Here is a 17,740-nt window from a genome sequence, read left to right on the forward strand (position 1 = left end):
ATCTATCTAGTTAGTAATATTCTACGGAATATCAAAAACGAGGAATATGTATTATAGAGTATGAATTCGTCAGTATATTTACGGTATATTTTGAAAATGAGACGATATATTTTAGTATATTTCTGAGGGTTGGACGGTATATTTTATTGATAAGTCGGTCACATATTACAATAGTAAATAATGTGCTGTTTTTCGTTTGTTTCTTGTGTATTTGTGGTTTTTGTGCATCTAATAAGTGGTGAGTCCCAAGTTGAAGACCATATAAGTGAAAGTAGTAATATTAAAGAACACCATGAGGCGGGAAAGCCCAGGGACGACATGTTTTTCATTGCTTGTTTGTTTGGCCATGTGTGTGTGCGTGCTACTGTGTGTGTATGCGGTTTGTTTTGTTATTCGATCCGTAAAATGGCATTAAGTTAATTAAATTAATGATTTGTGAAGGCACTCTGAGGCATAGACTGGCCAACCACAAAGAAATTGCAATAATTTGCTGCCAGAAAAGTTGCAGCACTTGCATGGCCTCACCATTAATGTTGTAATGGATACCAGGATACCAAAAATCATCCTAAGATTGACTGTAACTATATATTTTGTGTGTTTAAGGATATGCATTATGTTGCTAAATGCAATTATTTCATTGCACTTGATCAAAATTTGTTTGAAAACCATAGCTGCCATTTTGGACCGCGTTTTTTTCTCGTCCACCTGACAGCAACAGGCATTCCTGCAAAGTTCTGATTGGAAAAGGTTATTCCAACAAGTCTTGATACTAAATTCCAACTATACCATTATTGCCATTCATTATTATATATTTATATGGTGCTCCATATTTATTGATATCTATTCATAATTCAATTGCTTAAGCATAAATATATTTCCTGTTAATTATTTACTTTCCGTCCGCATGTATCGTGTATTCCAAAGAACCTACATCTACATTCTACATGCACTCTTATATTTTACATGCATTTTCTAGCATGTTTGAACAGAACATTATTTTGAAATGGCTATTCCCAAATATGCCAATACTACAATATATAGATCTACGTATATATATTTCTGATCTGCGTAAGGAAACAAACGAATTATTTTATTTTTAGATTGCAGTTTAACAAATGTGTCGTCAGGTGTCGCCACAGAGCCATGTCGTTCGCGTCTATATCTTTTATGTAAAATACCGTGCAACTATTTTTTATCGTTCGTTTGGCTCGAATATTTAATGTCTCCTTTGTCTGGGCGAGAAAATCTCCTTATCTCCTTGATAGGTGGGGACTATTTCGCAAACTAACATAAGAAAATGGGCATTAATGAATTCAAAATGTGGTTTTGTATGTAAGAGTATAATTCTTTCCCCTGATCGATTCTATGGGATATTCACAACAACATTTCATCCCACCCGTAGTACCAATTTCACTTTCACCTTCTGCTGTGTCCTCAACACTATGCCATTCTCGATTGTGAGATCCTCGAATCGTGTGACTGGAAGAATCTTAAAGTTCCTTAAAACAGCGGCCAGGAGTACTTTGATCTCCAGAATGGCAAACTTTTGTCCAATGCAGTTCCTCTGTCCGGCACTGAAGGGCACAAAGGCAAAGGGATGACGATCGATTGTGTTTTCGGGTAGGAATCGTTCTGGTTGGAACGCATTCGGGTTCGGAAAGTGACGCGGATCCCTCATGATGTCGTATATGTGGATGTTGATATGGGTATCCTTCGGCATTACCAGTCCATTCACGACACACTCCTCCGTACATTGACGACCAATGAAGGGAACCGAAGGAAACATGCGCAGGGATTCCTTGATCACGCACTCGAGGAATATCAGTTCATTGAACTGAAACACACTGATGGAGTCCGTGTCCTCGGGGAGGGCTGACACCTCCTCCAGGCACCTCTCCTGAATATCTTCGTGGAGGCCCAGCATCAGGAGAGTGAAGATGAGGCACGTGGAGGTGGTGTCGTAGCCCTCGAACATGAAGGTGTTCACCTCATCGCAGATGCCCTGATGATCAATCTGCCCATCCGCCTCAGCCGCCAGGAGGGTGTCCAGCATGGCGTACCGCTGCTTCTTCCCAAAATCATCCACGACTCCGAGTTCCTCGCGCTTGAAATCTCTCCGTCTACGCTCGATAATGCTGCTCGAGAAGTCGTGGGCTATCTTAAGACTATCTATGTGCTTCCGATAGTCGCCGTAAAGATAGAAGTACAAACTGTTGTACAGAAAAGGGTTGCAAATGCGTTGCAGGATAACTGCTTCGATGGCGTGGATCGATTCGCGGTATTGGAAACCCTCAGCCATATCATCCAGCTTGACGCCTAGGGCCGTCTCTATAATAGGAATATATTAAAACTATAAATAATTTAAAGAAATTATAGATACTAATAAAGTCAGAAAGTAATGATCTGCTTATTATACTGCCTCTTATCACCCGACAAACTACACTTTGCTTGATTTGAACTTGGACTCTGGGGAGCAATTTCCATCTTGAAATTGGACAGTCATGGTGATATATTATTTTATGGGGGTTCAAAGTTATTGTACTACAGTGCCATTAGGCAGCAGCAATTGCTTCATTCGTGGCGAATGGTCTCTGCTTGTGACATTCAAATCGAAGGTGTCCGTTCGCTTAGGGGATTTATCAAAACCCAAACGTATAAGAACTGTTTCTTCTGTTCCTTTCGGATTTTCCATTTGTTTCTCTGCACTTACCGCAAATATTATTCAAAGTAAACTGCGGAATGACCTGATTCAGTACCAGCACCTCGCTATCCACACTCTCATGCAGCACTTTGACCAGCTTGTGGCACTCTTCCCTGTAATAGACCTACGTTAAAAACGAACACCTCTCTCGCAGAATCAATCACTCACTTGAAAATGGCCAGAAAGGACTGTAGAACATTGAAATGAAAGGCTGGAGTCAAAGCCTTGCGCCTGGCGTGCCATTTCTGATCTGAAAGAAAAAAAAGGGATTTAATGAATGGTATAAAGAACAAAGACTGAAGAAGCATCACACACCTGTGCTGGTGAGCAGACCCTCGCCAAGGAACGGTCTTAGCAGATCATAAACAACGTTCTTTGTCAATAGCTTGGTGCTCTGGAATATCTCCTCGGCCTCCTCGGCTCGAATGACATTGTACATGGGCGAACCAAAGAAGTACCACAGATAGTTCCGTCCCCGGGCATTGGCACACGAGTCGCGCATAAAATTAAAGACGGTGGCTGAAAATATCAACTTCGCTGTCAGAGATGTCTCACGATTGGATGCTGTCTGTCCCACTTACACGGCGTAAAGTTGAGCAGATCAAAGTTGTTGCCGAACCGAGTCCGGCCCGGCATGACGGCTATCTTACTCTCCAGAGGACTGCCATCCTCTGCTTGCAATCGTTTGCATAGGCTCAGGACGAAGTACTTTCGGTTGAGACGCTGCAACAGGACACAGCAAAGGAGCACGATCAGCGGTACACCGAGTAGAAGTTCAAACATTATTTTCGCTTTCACAGACCAGGGGAGAGACTTGGGGCTCCCTCACAGATTAAGCTCTAATCTACAAATGGCTGTCGTCGATGAACGAATGTGTTTGCGAAATAAAAATAGAACATATACCTAGTATATAACATGTTTAAGTACGCCATGATCTAAATGATCTAGAAGGGTAGATCGGCTTCAATCATTTCTATGGCACTTTCAACTATAAATATTTATAATTGTAGCGTGATACATGCAGTCCACGTTTTCCAAATCCTTAAGTGGTAAAAAGTTTTGTAAGGATCGCGTAAAAAACTCCTCGTAAGCAGCAATTTTAATTTATATTTTTTGATGTAGAAAATTCATGTTGGGTTTTTCATGAACGTTTTGAAGAAAAATCATGCTGAGATCTTAGTGGTCCCTGCTATCTGAAGAAATTTTATGTTTTAGGGGCATTCGAAATTTAGATTAAGTTCTATTTGAAAGCATTTGATACATACATACTACATCACCAGTAATTCCGAATTGATAATCAGTTAAACGAAGAGCCAACAACCAGTACTGGTACTCCCAACATTCTTTGGTTTATTTTTGAGAGGTATAAAATAGTCTAGACATTAAAAGGGAATATAAATAGTAGTTGTTAGCACTGTAACACTTCTGTTTAAAAGGATTTGAATGAAGTTTGAATAAGACAAAATGTACTTTAATTATAATTCATTTATAATTAATTTTTGGTACTATCTTTGGCAATGAAGTTTTCGCAATTCTCCTCTACCTTCGCACCAACTTAACCTTTACATTCTGCTGTGTCCTCATCACAATGCCATTCTCAAAGGTTAGATCCTCCAATCGAGTGACTGGCAGAATCCTAAAGTTCCTCAAAACAGCGGTCAGGAGTACTTTGATCTCCAGAATGGCAAACTTTTGTCCAATGCAGTTCCTCTGTCCGGCACTGAAGGGCACAAAGGCAAAGGGATGACGATCGACTGTGTTTTCGGGAAGGAATCGTTCTGGTTGGAACTCATGCGGGTTCGGAAAGTGACGCGGATCCCTCATGATGTCATAGATGTGGATACTGATTTGCGTGTCCTTTGGCAAGATGAGGCCATTCACAACACACTCCTCCACACATGTACGACCAATGAAGGGAACCGAAGGAAACATGCGCAGGGACTCCTTGATCACGCACTCGAGGAATACCAGTTCATTGAACTGAAACACACTGATGGAGTCCGTGTCCTCGGGCAGGGCAGACACCTCCTCCAGGCACCTCTCCTGAACATCTTCGTGGAGGGCCAGCATCAGGAGAGTGAAGATGAGGCACGTGGAGGTGGTGTCGTAGCCCTCGAACATGAAGGTGTTCACCTCATCGCAGATGCCCTGATGATCGATCTGCCCATCCGCCTCAGCCGCCAGGAGGGTGTCCAGCATGGCGTACCGCTGCTTCTTCCCAAAATCATCCACGACTCCGAGTTCCTTGCGCTTGAACTGCTGTCGCTTGCGCTCGATGATGCGACTGGAGAAGTCGTGGACTATCCGCAGGTTCTGTACCTGCTTCCGGTAGTCGCCGATCAAGAAAAAGTACCAGTTGTAGAACATGAGCGGATTGCAGACGCGTTGAATCAGGACTTCTTCAATGGCATGGATGGCTCTTCGGTATTGATTGCCCTCCGACATGTCATCCAGCTTGACGCCCAGAGCGGTTTCTAAAACGAGAAAATAATTATATTGTATTTAAAGAACAAAGGTTCGCTTGGCGTTTGAACTTTGCAACAAGCAATAGCTGCAATTAGACAACGACCTACCGCAAATATTATTTAAAGTAAACTGCGGAATGGCCTGGTTAAGATCCAGTTCCCCGTCAACTTTTTTGTCTAGCACTTTGATCAACTTGTTGCATTCCTCTCTGTAATACATCGAAGATTAGACACCATATAGAAGTCTCGACTGATTAAGAACTCACTTGAAGATGGCCAGAAATGATTGCAGAACATTGAAATGAAAGGCGGGCGTCAATGCCTTGCGTCTGGAGTGCCATTTCTGATCTGTTGAAGATATTACAAATGGGTAAAAATAGGAGCTTTTCCGATACTATTCCACCACAAACCTGTGCTTATTAGAAGACCCTCTCCCAGGAAGGGTCTTAACAGTTCGTAGATCACATTCTTTGTTATCAGTTTGGTGCTCTGGAATATCTCCTCGGCCTCCTCGGCTCTAATAACATTGTACATCGGGGCAAACAGAAAGTACCACAAAAAGTTCCTGCCCTGAGCTTTGGCCGCGGAGTCTCGCAAAAAATTGAACAAACTGGCTGCAAGGAGAGTCCATTAGGTATCGCCTTATACAGCGGATATCATAGAAACTATCTCTAATTACAGGGTGTACAGTTGAGAACGTCCAGATTGTTGCCGAAACGCGTTGTGCCCGGCATTACGGCCACCTTGCTCTCCAGCGGACTGCCATCCTCGGTGCGCACTCGCCTGGTCAGCGAGAGGATAAAGTACGTCCGATTGAGCCGTTGGAGGAGCAGCCACACCCCCAACAGCAAGAGAGGAGTACCCAGCAAAGCGATCAACATGTTTCTGCTATAGTATATTCCCCGCCGATCCGATTCACGGCGCTTTTCACAGCCCACTGGGCCCCAGAATATTGTAGCTTTCAGATCCAGTCGCATGCTGATAGTCGCAATCAACAATTTTTTGTATACCTAGTATATTGCTTATATTATCAGCCTGTTGTATGGGTAATTTAATGCTCATGTAGATTATGATTACAATAGGATTTGCATTTTATGAAAGTCTATTGGATGTTCTGAAAGTTCATTCCTTCCTACACCAAAGTCTGTTTGGTATTATGTCGAAACTTTTAAAGACTATTTACGAGGTGTAAAGCAGTCGATCATTGCAGTTATTATCTGCAGCGTTTAATCTTTTTATATACTAATCTGAAATTATACGCGATTAAAAACGCGGCAAAGTTCAGTAAAATGTAGTAGATAAATACATATGTATTTAGTTTTTTTTAGGAAAGTAGCTGCTTAGCAAATACTCTTCATTCAGCATAATATTTATACAGGACATTGAACCTCAGTCACCTGAAACTTCCCGACTTCTTCAGTCAAATTTAGGCTTTGGAAGGAGTACAATTGATCTTATAGGAGATCAATAGCGGAGATCGAATCGATGTGCATCGTCCCACACACGATCACACACACGCATGTATTTTGTTTCTGGATTTTCGGGCATTCTCTTTTGCACATTTCGCTTGTGCGTCCGTGGGACGTTGTCGAAGAATAAATATCAGACCAGTATCAGCCAATCAATGTCACTTAACAAATGTGCCCTACCAGAATGTGGGATTTAGGAAGACGGGTATTAGTCAGGCATGACGTGTGATCCATAAATGATCATATATCAAATGCAATAATGAGTAGGTACAGGTAGATAATTACAATATGTATTTACCCGTATTTCGTATGGCACGCGATTAAAAACTTTCGTTACGTCAAAGTTCAAAATTCAATGAAAATTGGGACACTCAAATAATTGTTTCTCATTATGTTTTCAAACAATTAAATGTTTGACTAAAAAATGTACTACACTCTGAAGATTGCTGATCTAAATGATCTAGCTGAAAGTGTGTACGGAACATATAAAAAATACTACCCATTGCTGTATCCAATTATCATATCAAAACCAACAATATCTAATTGATTGCAGCTTTTAACAAATATCGAAACGACTTGGAAAGCATTTAAAGAATTCCACTAAGCGGCTCGATCATATAATTTCCTTTATACGAGTTCGAGTATATGACCATTCCAGATTAATAACAATTTCTTGGCTGTGCCTGGCAGAGATTTCCTCTCAGTCAATGCCGCATATTTTCCCATCGTTCCAACTATGGAACTGGCTACAAAAAAAAAAAGAAAAAGAAGAGAAAACCAAAGGAAAGAGGATAAAAAGCAGCCAGCAGCAATGTCGCATCAAAATGCCGCATTGATTAAAGTTTGATTAGCTTTGGACCGGGTAAGAGAGCGCATTTGGGCTTGAAGAATTAATTTGAGCCAAGTTTGTAATGCACGTACAGAAATGGCCAGCAGAGCAGTCTCAGAAGCAGTTGCAATAGAAGTAAATGTTGGAGAACAAAAAAGGAAAACGAGTATGAAGGCTACAGAGGAACCTAACAACTGTTAGGATACCTCCTACTTGGAAGCCTTTGCCTAGAGCCTAGCGAAAGAAGTGGATTTCGAAGGAGTTGATCCAGCTATTATAATAAATATGTATCCATCGGTGATAGTTTTTGGTAGCTAACCTGTAGCTAATAGCATTAGGAATAACTCAACTAGAAAGGAGAGGAATATCTATAAAACTCTGGCTTTTACTGGCTGTCTTTTACGATTAACCTGAGATAGAGTACAGGGGGACCACGGTCTTAAGCAATCTCGATCTTTGGAGCATTTGCGTTGATCTAAAGGATTCGTATAATATTGGAACGTCTAATAGTTACAAGTGAAGGTCTCTTAATGATGAAAGGCAGACAATATTAAGACCTATGGATGGTTCCATCTGGGATTCATACACATAGATTTCTTAAAACCCTCTTTGATGATGCGGAAAACATTGATTCGGTTTGCAAGGTTCAAATCGTACGAACATCATCGCTAGATCGTCAAATCTCGACAACTCTACTAAAAATATACTCTTGTACTCTCTGGAAAAAAGGGGTATCAAAATTAAATCACTGTAATTACATTTTCTGTGGAAAAGGCCCGGAGCCGGAGACGAACGCGCAAACATGTTGCCCGACGAGTGCGTGGCTGTGTTTGTGGGGACATTGGCGACGGCAATGACAAAAATAGTAGTCAACGTGCAACAGACGCAGCAGCAGCAGCAGCAGAAACAGCAGCAGCAACAATCACAGCAGCAGCAGCAGCAGCAACAACTGCATTTGGGCATGAAAAGTGCAGTGCCGGCAATTGGAAAAACTTGCCCTGGAAAGCGAGGCCTGTCTCTGTTTCTTGTTTTTATGAACAAATGTTATTGCAACAACAAACACAAATGTGCTATGCGGCAGGAACAGCAGTACTCCAGGAGCTGTAGCAGCAGTTGCAGGGGCTGTGTCAGTGGCAGGAGCAACATCAACAGCAAACAATACTCATTAAGATGCAAAAGACGTCGCTTGCCGCTTTTTAGAATTACTAATTGAATCGACGCGATCAGTGGCAATTGCAGCGGCATTGCAGCCACAACAGACTGCGGTGGCGGCTTCCAATGTTTGTTGTTTCAACTGTTTGTTGCACGATTGTTGATGTTGCTGCTGCCACTGTTGCCACTGTTGCAGTAGCAGCTTCCGCTGCGGTGTGAATATACAAACATACAGATTTTTATTTATTTATGTACGTGTCGATCTGCGGTTTGCCATTCTTGTAGGGCCCAAAGCTCTCCCTTCCATCTGAAACTGTATCTGGATCTGAAGCTGAGGCAAAACAGAGCATTATTGTTGATGCACATCTGGGCAATCCGCTTGGGGAAATCGCAAAACAAACAAAGACGGTGTCGGACCCCAAAGGCCTGCTGAGAATAAGGATTACTCAATTCTGAGAGGACTAATAAGAAAAATGTAGCCAATTATTCGAGGAATTCTGAAAGAATTGGTGAAGAAATATTGTTTTAAAAAATGGTACAAATGAGGGATAAGAACAGCGTTAATATTTTATGAATTCTGACAGAAAGTAAAGAAAATTTCTTTTATCAAAGAAATAATATGAGAGAGGCATAATTTCTGTTTTACTTATAGGTATTTATCAGTAGTTCCTTAGAGCACCTTTTGGTAACGGATTACCATATCACATCTTATCGGAATAGTTTTGAGTTTTTCCTTTCTTTGGCTGGAAATCATTTTCTCTAAGATTTAGAATATTATTATAGAATGTAATGTAATAATATGTATTATTAAATCTTGGGCTTATAAATGATTGATTTTTGAAACGTCTTCTTAAGAATATCAAATCCCATATCTGTATGACGTCCAAAACATTGAGATTTAGATCGATCGAGATCTCCAAAACGCACTGAGTTATAGGATGGATAATGGAAAGATGTTTCCTAAAACGGACTATGTATGCGATTATTTATGAATAGTCTACGGCGATCATTCCATAACCAGGTCATACTATCCCATCTTCTTTTTATTATCCTACTCCTATCTTTAATAGGAGTACTATTTAGGAGTGGCTACTTTGTATTTTTAGATTCATCTTGATTTTTAACCGTTTAACCTTTTTACCAATGTAATTACCAAAGAGTTCATCGCTCTTTTACTTGAAAAATTCCCAATGGAGTGGCCTTTCATGATTTGCATTTGCCAGAGCCTCTCATTCTCCTCCTCTCTCCAGAATCCTGTCAGATTCCGAACATTTTTTACCATTATTTTTTTTGTAAAGTGCAGCCAGAGATCTCTTTCCATCTTTCATGTTTTTCCGTGTTTGACCTTCCCTCCTGCTAGTGCCTGGCGGGTGTTTTGGGGGGAGGGTCGGTGGTGCCTAAGCACATAATCGTGTAGCAACATGTTGCTTGGGCGCGCTGCAACATTTTGTTTTGTGTGGCAACATGATTTTTCAATTATTGCATCGGCATGTAAAATTTGTTGTAAAGCGCTTGCATATTTACCTTAACACCTCGTCCATGTTGTTGTACCTCTTTTTTTCTCGTAATTTTTTGTTTTTGTTTTGGTTGCAGTGTTTTTTTGTTGTATTTATTTTTTGCGTGTGTTTGCTGACAGGCGATGGCGGCGGCGACAAAAACAACAGCAAAACAAGTAAGGATGCTTACAGCATTCGATATTACGACTAGGCGATACCTTAAATTTGGGTTTAGTTGGAATGCATTTAGTGGAAAATAATGGTGCTTACCAAATATAAGCCTCGAACGCCATGAGTAGCTAAAGATCCGTACCATAATCAAAGAAGGGAAAAGTATATGACCTCTCATAAAAACAAGGCCCCTATCTATCGCACCTATTCGCCTATCTGGATCCAATCGATGGTGATCCTCTGCTCTTATTGGTCTTGGAGGAGAAGTTAAAAATCATATTCATTCAGATATTATAGTCCCTAAAAGGCAGGTGGTCGTTGAAGAAGCAGGAAGCTTTCCTCCAGTGAAACATACTTCCATTCAAATGTATCCTTCGTACCCCACTCCTATAGGGTGTCAAGACAGCAACAAGAACAGCGGCGACGTTGACGCTTGTTAGCCATGTTGCCTGCCTGACACTTGTTGCACGGCCCCGGCCGGCCGGCCTGGCACGGCATTCTACCTCAGCAACCTTTTGCGGTTGCATTGCGCCCCAAAAGATCTGGTGGTGCCACAGTTGTTGTTGTTGTTGTTTTTGTTGCTTGGGCCCCAATGCTTGTTGCTGTTGCTGGTGGCTGCTGTCGTTGGCGTGTGTCTCTCGCTCCACTAAACTTTTAATTAAAATTTTGTCGTATCACAGTGGCTGGCTGCTTCCTTTTGTGGCTTGTTAATGTCACATGGGAGAGAACGCGATCGGCGGGACGGAGGGCGTGCAGCGCTGATTTTTATGCAAATTTTCCAGGTTTTTTTTTTTGGTTTCGGTCAGCGACTTGAGAGGCTTCCAGAGAGACTAGGGTTCGGGTTCGGGTTCGGGTTCGGGTTCGGGGGATCAGGTTCCCATGAAAAGTAGCGTTCATCATTAAGTTGTCATGACCATAATCATCTTTGGAGACCGCCATAAATGGTGGCGTCCCCTGTCCAAAGACCCAACGTTGGTATCCTCTCTATATGTCTCTCTCTTAAGCCATCCATCAATATGGCAATTGGCATTTCCTTTGGCAGAGAAAGAAAAAAGAAAAACGTTTATATTGATAAGAAAATTACCCAAGGCTCAAGTAAAAGAAGTTTTTCTTTCTGTTTCTTTTTTTGGAGTGGTGGCATGGTGGCATGCACACGAGATCTCTGGTTGCGGCAATTGGCCAAGATTTATTGACATAATGAAGACTAATTCGCGCGTCTGTGGCCGCACATTTTGACAATTATTTATGTTGTATTAAGTTGTTTGGCGGCTGCGCGTGTAACGATGTAATTAATTGCCATTGGATTAGAGGCAGCATCGACTGAGGAGACACCTGGTCACGCAGATAGCAGAGGCGGACGCAGAGGCCGATACCGAAGGCCAGACCACTACTTGGCCAAGAAAGCGGCGGCTCAAACCCATAAACAACCGAGTTTATGCTCAGACATCATCTATGGCGATCTAGGCGATCTGAAATGGAAGCACTTCAATTGGTCGTTCGACTTTAATGCGATTTTAAAGCGATTTAAATATGAATAACAAAGAATTTCATACACGTCCGAGCGCGTATCAGCAATTAATACTCTTCAAGCGAACTGGATCGGGAATGCTCAAGATTTGGTGTTGGTATATGGATTCCCTCGGACTACGCGTATAAGCTTCATCGGCACCTGAAAATCTAAAGAACTCATGGAAAAAACTATCGATAGTTGCAATTTCGATTACTGATAAATGTAAAGGAAAAAACGAAACAAATTTAAACAACCCAATTAAAAACCAAAATTCCAAAAGCGCAAAAGAAAACTGATTTCGCTCTTCAGGAAGGAAAACATCGTTTGATCTCATACAAAAAAACATGACAATTATAGGTTTATCTCTGATATCCTGCTGAAAGATTCATGTATTTTAAACGTTGGTCTAGGAAATACTCCATATAGACGAGGAGCCTATATTTAAAGTGCTCCCATTCATGCCACAAAACCCGTGAAGATTTACAAGGAAAGCGATCCTCATCTGGCGGAGCTCTACTGTGTCCAATGTCCAATTCCCGAACGGATACATAGCACAGGAAACGTAAGCGGGGGAATTGATCCTTACAGACTACGATAAGGCATTTTAGTGGGTTGGGGAGAGAGTTTTTCATAGCTGGTGGTACATAAAATAATACTGCTGTCCAATTAAATATATATAAAGAGTTTTCACATCCTTCTGAAACACTTAGAAACCAAATCGATTTTCCTCTGCTAATACTAATTCCTAACCGATTTAGGTATTAGCTTTTTAAGTGTCCTACCACTTTACGTACGTATTATTACTTTCAATTTAAATATGATTAAAAAATGCTGCTGCTGCCGGGAATCAATTAAAAAGCAAATTTCGCTTTTAAAAACCGCTTCGAATGGCCGTAGAGACCCATAAAAAAGTGTACACAGACTTCGGTCGATTCGAGACAAATTGAATTTCCTTTCACGGGATTTTTTGGTTTAATTTTGCTTTTTATTTTATTTGCGAGTTGCTTTTTATAGAGCAGCTACCATTATAATGTTTATGGGTCTAAGCTCATCAAAGTTTAAGCAGGCACTTTATAAGCAACTTATGATTATTTCCACCTTTTGTTTGTCAGATTTTTGGAGCTGCTGCAGAGACAACAACGAGTGTTGACAGCCCACCAAAAAGCGACCCCCTTTGGGTGGGGGACCAGTCTAGTTAGTTTTGCTTTAACAAGAAAATCGCACGAGACTCGTAAAGTTTCAGAGAGGGAGAGAGAGAGAGAGCGCGTCTCTTGAGGGATCAAACGGTTTTTGCCGCGCCAAAAACGCGCGCGACTCGCGTTCACTAATTGAGTGCGACAAGGCGTCGGGGTGTGGGGTGTGGGGGTCGCACGAAGCCCGGTGTGGCATGGTGTACTGCATGGGGCCCTTTGGCCGACATATCCTTGTGCAGCAACAAAAAAAATAAATAAAATTTATTACGTATGCTGCCCCATTCCCATTCGCAAAGCCACAGAGCACCACATATACATGAAGGACAATGCCGACCTGCTCGCCTCCACCTACCGCTTATATTTATTGCTTCCACGAATCGCGCGCGTCGGTTCCGAGAAATGTCTCTCTGGCTCATCCTCTGGCGATCCCCTCGCTACCCCCCTATGTCGGCTATCTGTCTGCTGGCCGGCGAGCGAGCGAGCGGCTTAACAAGTCGACACTTTTCTTCACACCTCTGCATAGTTGGGCCAAGAATTTACTTGGCCATATTAAGCTTAATGGCCGCCCGTTGCGATCGTCGAAGCGTTGTCCAAAGGTCCCCAGATCCGACCGGCACTGACCAGTGGCAGTTTTTGCTGGCAATGCGGTTATTAAATGCAAAAATTAAGATAAGCTTCAGAAGGGGTTTCTGGATCTGCATGCGGATCTGGATCTGGTCCCCCACGGCCGGCTGGCTGGCTGGCCACTCACCGCAGGTTAGCGTTAACGATGCCTCTGAAATTGGCAGTGGCCCGCAGCTAGACACTAGTTAGGGCAATGTCACGGCTAATTAGCAATAGAAAAACAGAAAAAGAAGTGCCTGCATTGGGGTGTCGAGTCGTTTACTTACCCTTGAACATCGAATGAACTTATGCCAGCCATGTGGATGCATGATGGATGATCTTTTTTGTTAAACCGCAGCTAAAAGAAGGATCATCTGTAGGATGTTTAGATTTTCAACAGCGTAAGAATAGCGGTTCCATTGAATGTGGTTCCACAGGAAAACTGGTTTCTAATCAATAATATTAGCATTAAAAAACATAGATTTACAATGTCTTTGGAAAACGTGTGTATCCTTTCGCTTATGGGAAATTTGTACAGCACATCAACCTCACTCTCATCATTCGAAAAAAGTGTACGAAATACCTCCTGCTGCCTGTTACATACCCCTTTACGAATACCATATACCCAAGTAATCTACGAATATCGGGGCATAAGCCGAGGGTATCCCTTCTCTAGGAAATATCCGACAGTCCGCCAACATTGGTTGGTTAATATTTTCTCCAGTCTCGCAGTCGTGGGCATAAATCGACTCACTTTATGCCATTGAAGAGCCCAGCGAAATAGGCCTGGCCGAAAGACAGAGGAGAGAGAGAGAAACTCTGGCAGCTGTGACGGTGACTGTGCCCATAGAGTGGGCTTTTTATAAGGCCAACGATCGTAAAAATACAAAATTTATATGCACTTAATTGCGGTCTCCTTTTGGGTCGACTCCCTGGCCAGGGAATGGTCTCGCTGGTTCAATAAAAGGCAACAATATTGTCCCCGCTTATGATGCACTGAATCAGCTTTGAATTGTCAAAGGAGAGGCGGATTAGTAGCAGAAAGGGGCAAGAGATGGTGGCAAGACTATGACTATGGCTTTTCTCTATCAAAGGAGACGTTGCCTTTTTTATGGATAGACGAAGTTTTCTCGTGCTGTAATTTTACAAGATTTTAAACTGATTCTAGATTGGGTAGAATACGCAATCTACAACGCAATCTCCTACTCGAAAAGAGATAAAAGATAGTTTTAAGCCTGCCATTCGATGGAGCGTTGATTTGTACAGTTGTCAACCGGAAGGCTAAGGAACCAACGGCACAAAAGTACAATAATTTAAATATCTATAGTACCAAAAAAACATCGATAGAGAATCGAGGGCTTAACAGTTTTCAGGAGAAAACCGAAACCATCCATTGAATCCTTTTAAAAAGTCGTCTCTCATATTTGTGGAGCTTCCATCCATGCCAGAAGGACGTAAGGCGTAAAGACGTTCATGGAAACTAATCGTCATCTTGCTTATCAAAATTTCCATAATACGAATACTGATTTCATTAGCTGTCGGGTCAGGCTTCACTGGATATGATTACTGCCTCCGATTCTAGATGCCCTGCCCCCAACTATTTATTTCCGCCGATTGCGATGTTGGAAGCCTGCCAGTCAGTGTGTTGCGCGGCAATTTAATTAAAAAGTTCCAACCACAATTTAATTAGAAGAGTCTGCACTTGTGAATGGCGTTTGAGGGGCATGGGAATGCTGCAAGCAAGGGGTTAATGACGCGTCCCAGTGGCGACACCTCATCAGACCAAGGCGGAGGCGCAGGCGAAGGCGGAGATGGAGGGATTGCCAATTGCCAGATATGACTTTAATTTCATTTAATTGGCAAATGGCCTGCAGAAATGCAGCTGGGAATGCTCATTACGAAACGGACTTTAATAAGATGGGAATGTTGATCCGAACCATTCGCTAACTGCATTCGCTAAGCATATTTCCTGTTGCCCAGAATTGGGCATGCTTGGGAAGCTACCCATCTTTCGTCTCAGCTTCATCATCCAGCTCCAAGGTCCGTCTCCGGCACCGGCATCGGCTTGGGTTGTTATAGGAAACTAATCAAGCGATTTGTTGCGCATGCGCGTGAAGCGCTAAAATGTGCAATTCTCTACCGCCAAACTCGAAAACCTTTTGCCATCTTAATAGCCTCCGCAGGCTTTCCGGGGCTAAGTCGGGGCTTTAAGCCCACCGAGATTTATGCCACCAAAGGGCGCAATATATTCCGATATGATTAATTGTGCGTCGCATTTTCGCATTCTCCTCATCCTAAGCCCCAGCTACAGCCCCAAGCTCCAGCTCCAGCTCCAGCACCAAGCTCCAGCGATGCAAAGACGGCGATAACAACGCCGCAAAATATTTCTCGATTCTCCACAGACCCTCTTCTCTTCCATAACTTTTGTGGGATGGCAGCGGACTGGACACGTACGAGAAATTTCGCGCTTTGCTGGAAGCCTCTCGGATGCTGAGATTCCTCAGAGAGGCCTCCTCGCAGCTCAGCTTTTATGCAAAAAGCAATTTATTTCCCTCTTTTTTTTTTGCCTCCTTTTGCCTGCCGCTCGCTCGCTCAATGCTCAATCTATGCGCAGAAATCTCACTCACTCGCCATTCGCTTAACCAGTCGTACACACACACACCCCCAGATGCTCACAGATGCACTCACACGCAGAGAGAGAGGTTGTTGTTGGCATGTACTGAGGATTCATGCAATCCGTGCCTCACTGTACCGTGCGGTAGATGACTGACAGTGATCAATATATCTGCATATGCATGGCTTACCTTCTCCAGGAACAGTGGAAAACAAGGACAAGGGAACAGGAAATCCTATTCGAAGCACCAAATTGACCAGGATACATCTTTGACCCTATAAAGTATATGCATATAGTACATACTTATTCTCAGTCTGTACAGATATTCCCCCCAACACTCACTCTTTTGGTACAACTGTTTTTACATAATCTAAAATGATTTGGTCAAAATGCAATTGTTAGTTCCATAGTTGACAGACCAATAAAATATATACATATATACGTGGATGGTTGGGATATATTGTGGGGATATTTTGCATATTTGGTTTACCTGTGAGCTTAAATTTTAAAAGATCTTTGAACTGCCATTCGAAAAATATCAAGGCTTAACGGTAGAGCGCTAAGATGGCTGCTACGAGACTGTAATACGGCTGCTATGAAATTCCTTAAGCTGAATGCTAAGAAATTATCAAAACCTAACTGCTATACAATTATAAAAGATGGTAGCTATTAAACTATTAAGTCTGGCTGCTTAGAAACTATATTAGATGGCTGGTTTAGAACTATAACAGCTGACTGCTATTAAACTACAAAAACAGGCAGCTATGACACTATAAAAACATGACTGCAGTAAAACTACTACAAAAACCCAGAATTCTGGCTGCTATGACACTGGCTGGCTGCTGTGTAACTATACAAGCTGCCTGCCGTCGAGCTCTATTTAATTTCATAGCCGCCAGCTTATCAAAGCACAGCAATTAGCTTATAGTTGGGTACAATTTAGTTTGTACTCCCATAGCAATCGCTATTACCTAAAATATACAGATTTTTGCTACTTTATCGATAAAGTCCAATTGATCCATTGAAATGAACTGGTCGATAAGAAATCGAAAAAACCAATACAAAAATCATGAAATACACTCGTAAATTGTTGCGATGGTCATGGAGGATTGTTATGCTCACAGCATTATATCATATTTTGAAGGTCAATTTAGTGGTTGTACAACATCAAGAGTAGCTGCTTCCTTACTGGTTAAATTTAAAATTTCAAGAATAGTTCTTTAGATCAATAGAAAATTGATTGTATTCATGGGTAGGACTGTATTCCTACATTAAACATTATCATCAACAATTGTTTCCATTATAATGGTAATGCATCGCCACATTACGCCTAAAGTATCTTTTCTTGTCTTGGCTGTCCCTACCCAAAAGAGCATTCCCAAATCGCAGTCTTTAAAACGCAGCTCTAACCAGACTTCGGGCTTTGGGCCACCCTGGGCCGCTCCTCTCAGGGTCTCGTTTAGGTTTTTTTAGTGCAAAGTCGTGTCTGATTTTGCATAAAATGTCGGGGACTCTCGACTAAAATTGAAATTGGAAA

The 17,740-nt window shown here is 42.1% G+C and overlaps 3 protein-coding genes across 4 annotated transcripts in view; 1 reads left to right on the forward strand and 2 right to left on the reverse strand.

Annotated features, from left to right (window-relative positions):
• The first annotated feature begins 136 nt into the window (after positions 1–136).
• LOC108162467 (bone morphogenetic protein receptor type-1B) overlaps positions 137–17,740 on the forward strand; it is a 67,695-nt gene continuing 50,091 nt past the window's right edge. For both annotated transcript variants that reach the window (XM_033392558.1, XM_017297215.2), the window contains exon 1: positions 137–238. In XM_033392558.1, the coding sequence (XP_033248449.1) occupies positions 181–238 (58 nt within the window). In that variant the 5' untranslated portion in view covers positions 137–180. The remainder of the gene's footprint in view (positions 239–17,740) is intronic.
• Positions 1,322–3,563, reverse strand: LOC108162470 (probable cytochrome P450 4ac1). The gene is made up of 5 exons (XM_017297218.2): positions 3,283–3,563; positions 3,017–3,220; positions 2,870–2,951; positions 2,711–2,814; positions 1,322–2,328 (listed from the first exon to the last, which is right to left on the reverse strand). The coding sequence occupies exons 1-5, from the start codon at positions 3,482–3,484 to the stop codon at positions 1,388–1,390; spliced, it is 1,533 nt and encodes a 510-aa protein (XP_017152707.1). The 5' UTR covers positions 3,485–3,563; the 3' UTR covers positions 1,322–1,387.
• LOC108162468 (probable cytochrome P450 4ac1) lies at positions 4,032–6,099 on the reverse strand. Its single transcript, XM_017297217.2, has 5 exons — positions 5,846–6,099; positions 5,577–5,780; positions 5,433–5,514; positions 5,275–5,375; positions 4,032–5,175 (listed from the first exon to the last, which is right to left on the reverse strand). The coding sequence occupies exons 1-5, from the start codon at positions 6,045–6,047 to the stop codon at positions 4,241–4,243; spliced, it is 1,524 nt and encodes a 507-aa protein (XP_017152706.1). The 5' UTR covers positions 6,048–6,099; the 3' UTR covers positions 4,032–4,240.

This window comes from Drosophila miranda, chromosome 4 (genome assembly GCF_003369915.1).
Source record: "Drosophila miranda strain MSH22 chromosome 4, D.miranda_PacBio2.1, whole genome shotgun sequence".
Lineage (NCBI taxonomy): Eukaryota > Metazoa > Arthropoda > Insecta > Diptera > Drosophilidae > Drosophila > Drosophila miranda.

Coding starts and splice junctions, on each gene's coding strand:
- LOC108162468 (XM_017297217.2), bottom strand. CDS start 6,047: ATGTTGATCGCTTTGCTGGGTACTCCTCTCTTGCTGTTGGGGGTGTGG. Junction 5,515..5,576: donor GGGTCTTCTAATAAGCACAG/GTTTGTGGTGGA, acceptor TATCTTCAACAG/ATCAGAAATGGCACTCCAGA. Junction 5,176..5,274: donor TACTTTAAATAATATTTGCG/GTAGGTCGTTGT, acceptor TTCTCGTTTTAG/AAACCGCTCTGGGCGTCAAG.
- LOC108162470 (XM_017297218.2), bottom strand. CDS start 3,484: ATGTTTGAACTTCTACTCGGTGTACCGCTGATCGTGCTCCTTTGCTGT. Junction 2,815..2,869: donor TCCTTTCTGGCCATTTTCAA/GTGAGTGATTGA, acceptor GGTCTATTACAG/GGAAGAGTGCCACAAGCTGG. Junction 2,329..2,710: donor TACTTTGAATAATATTTGCG/GTAAGTGCAGAG, acceptor TTCCTATTATAG/AGACGGCCCTAGGCGTCAAG.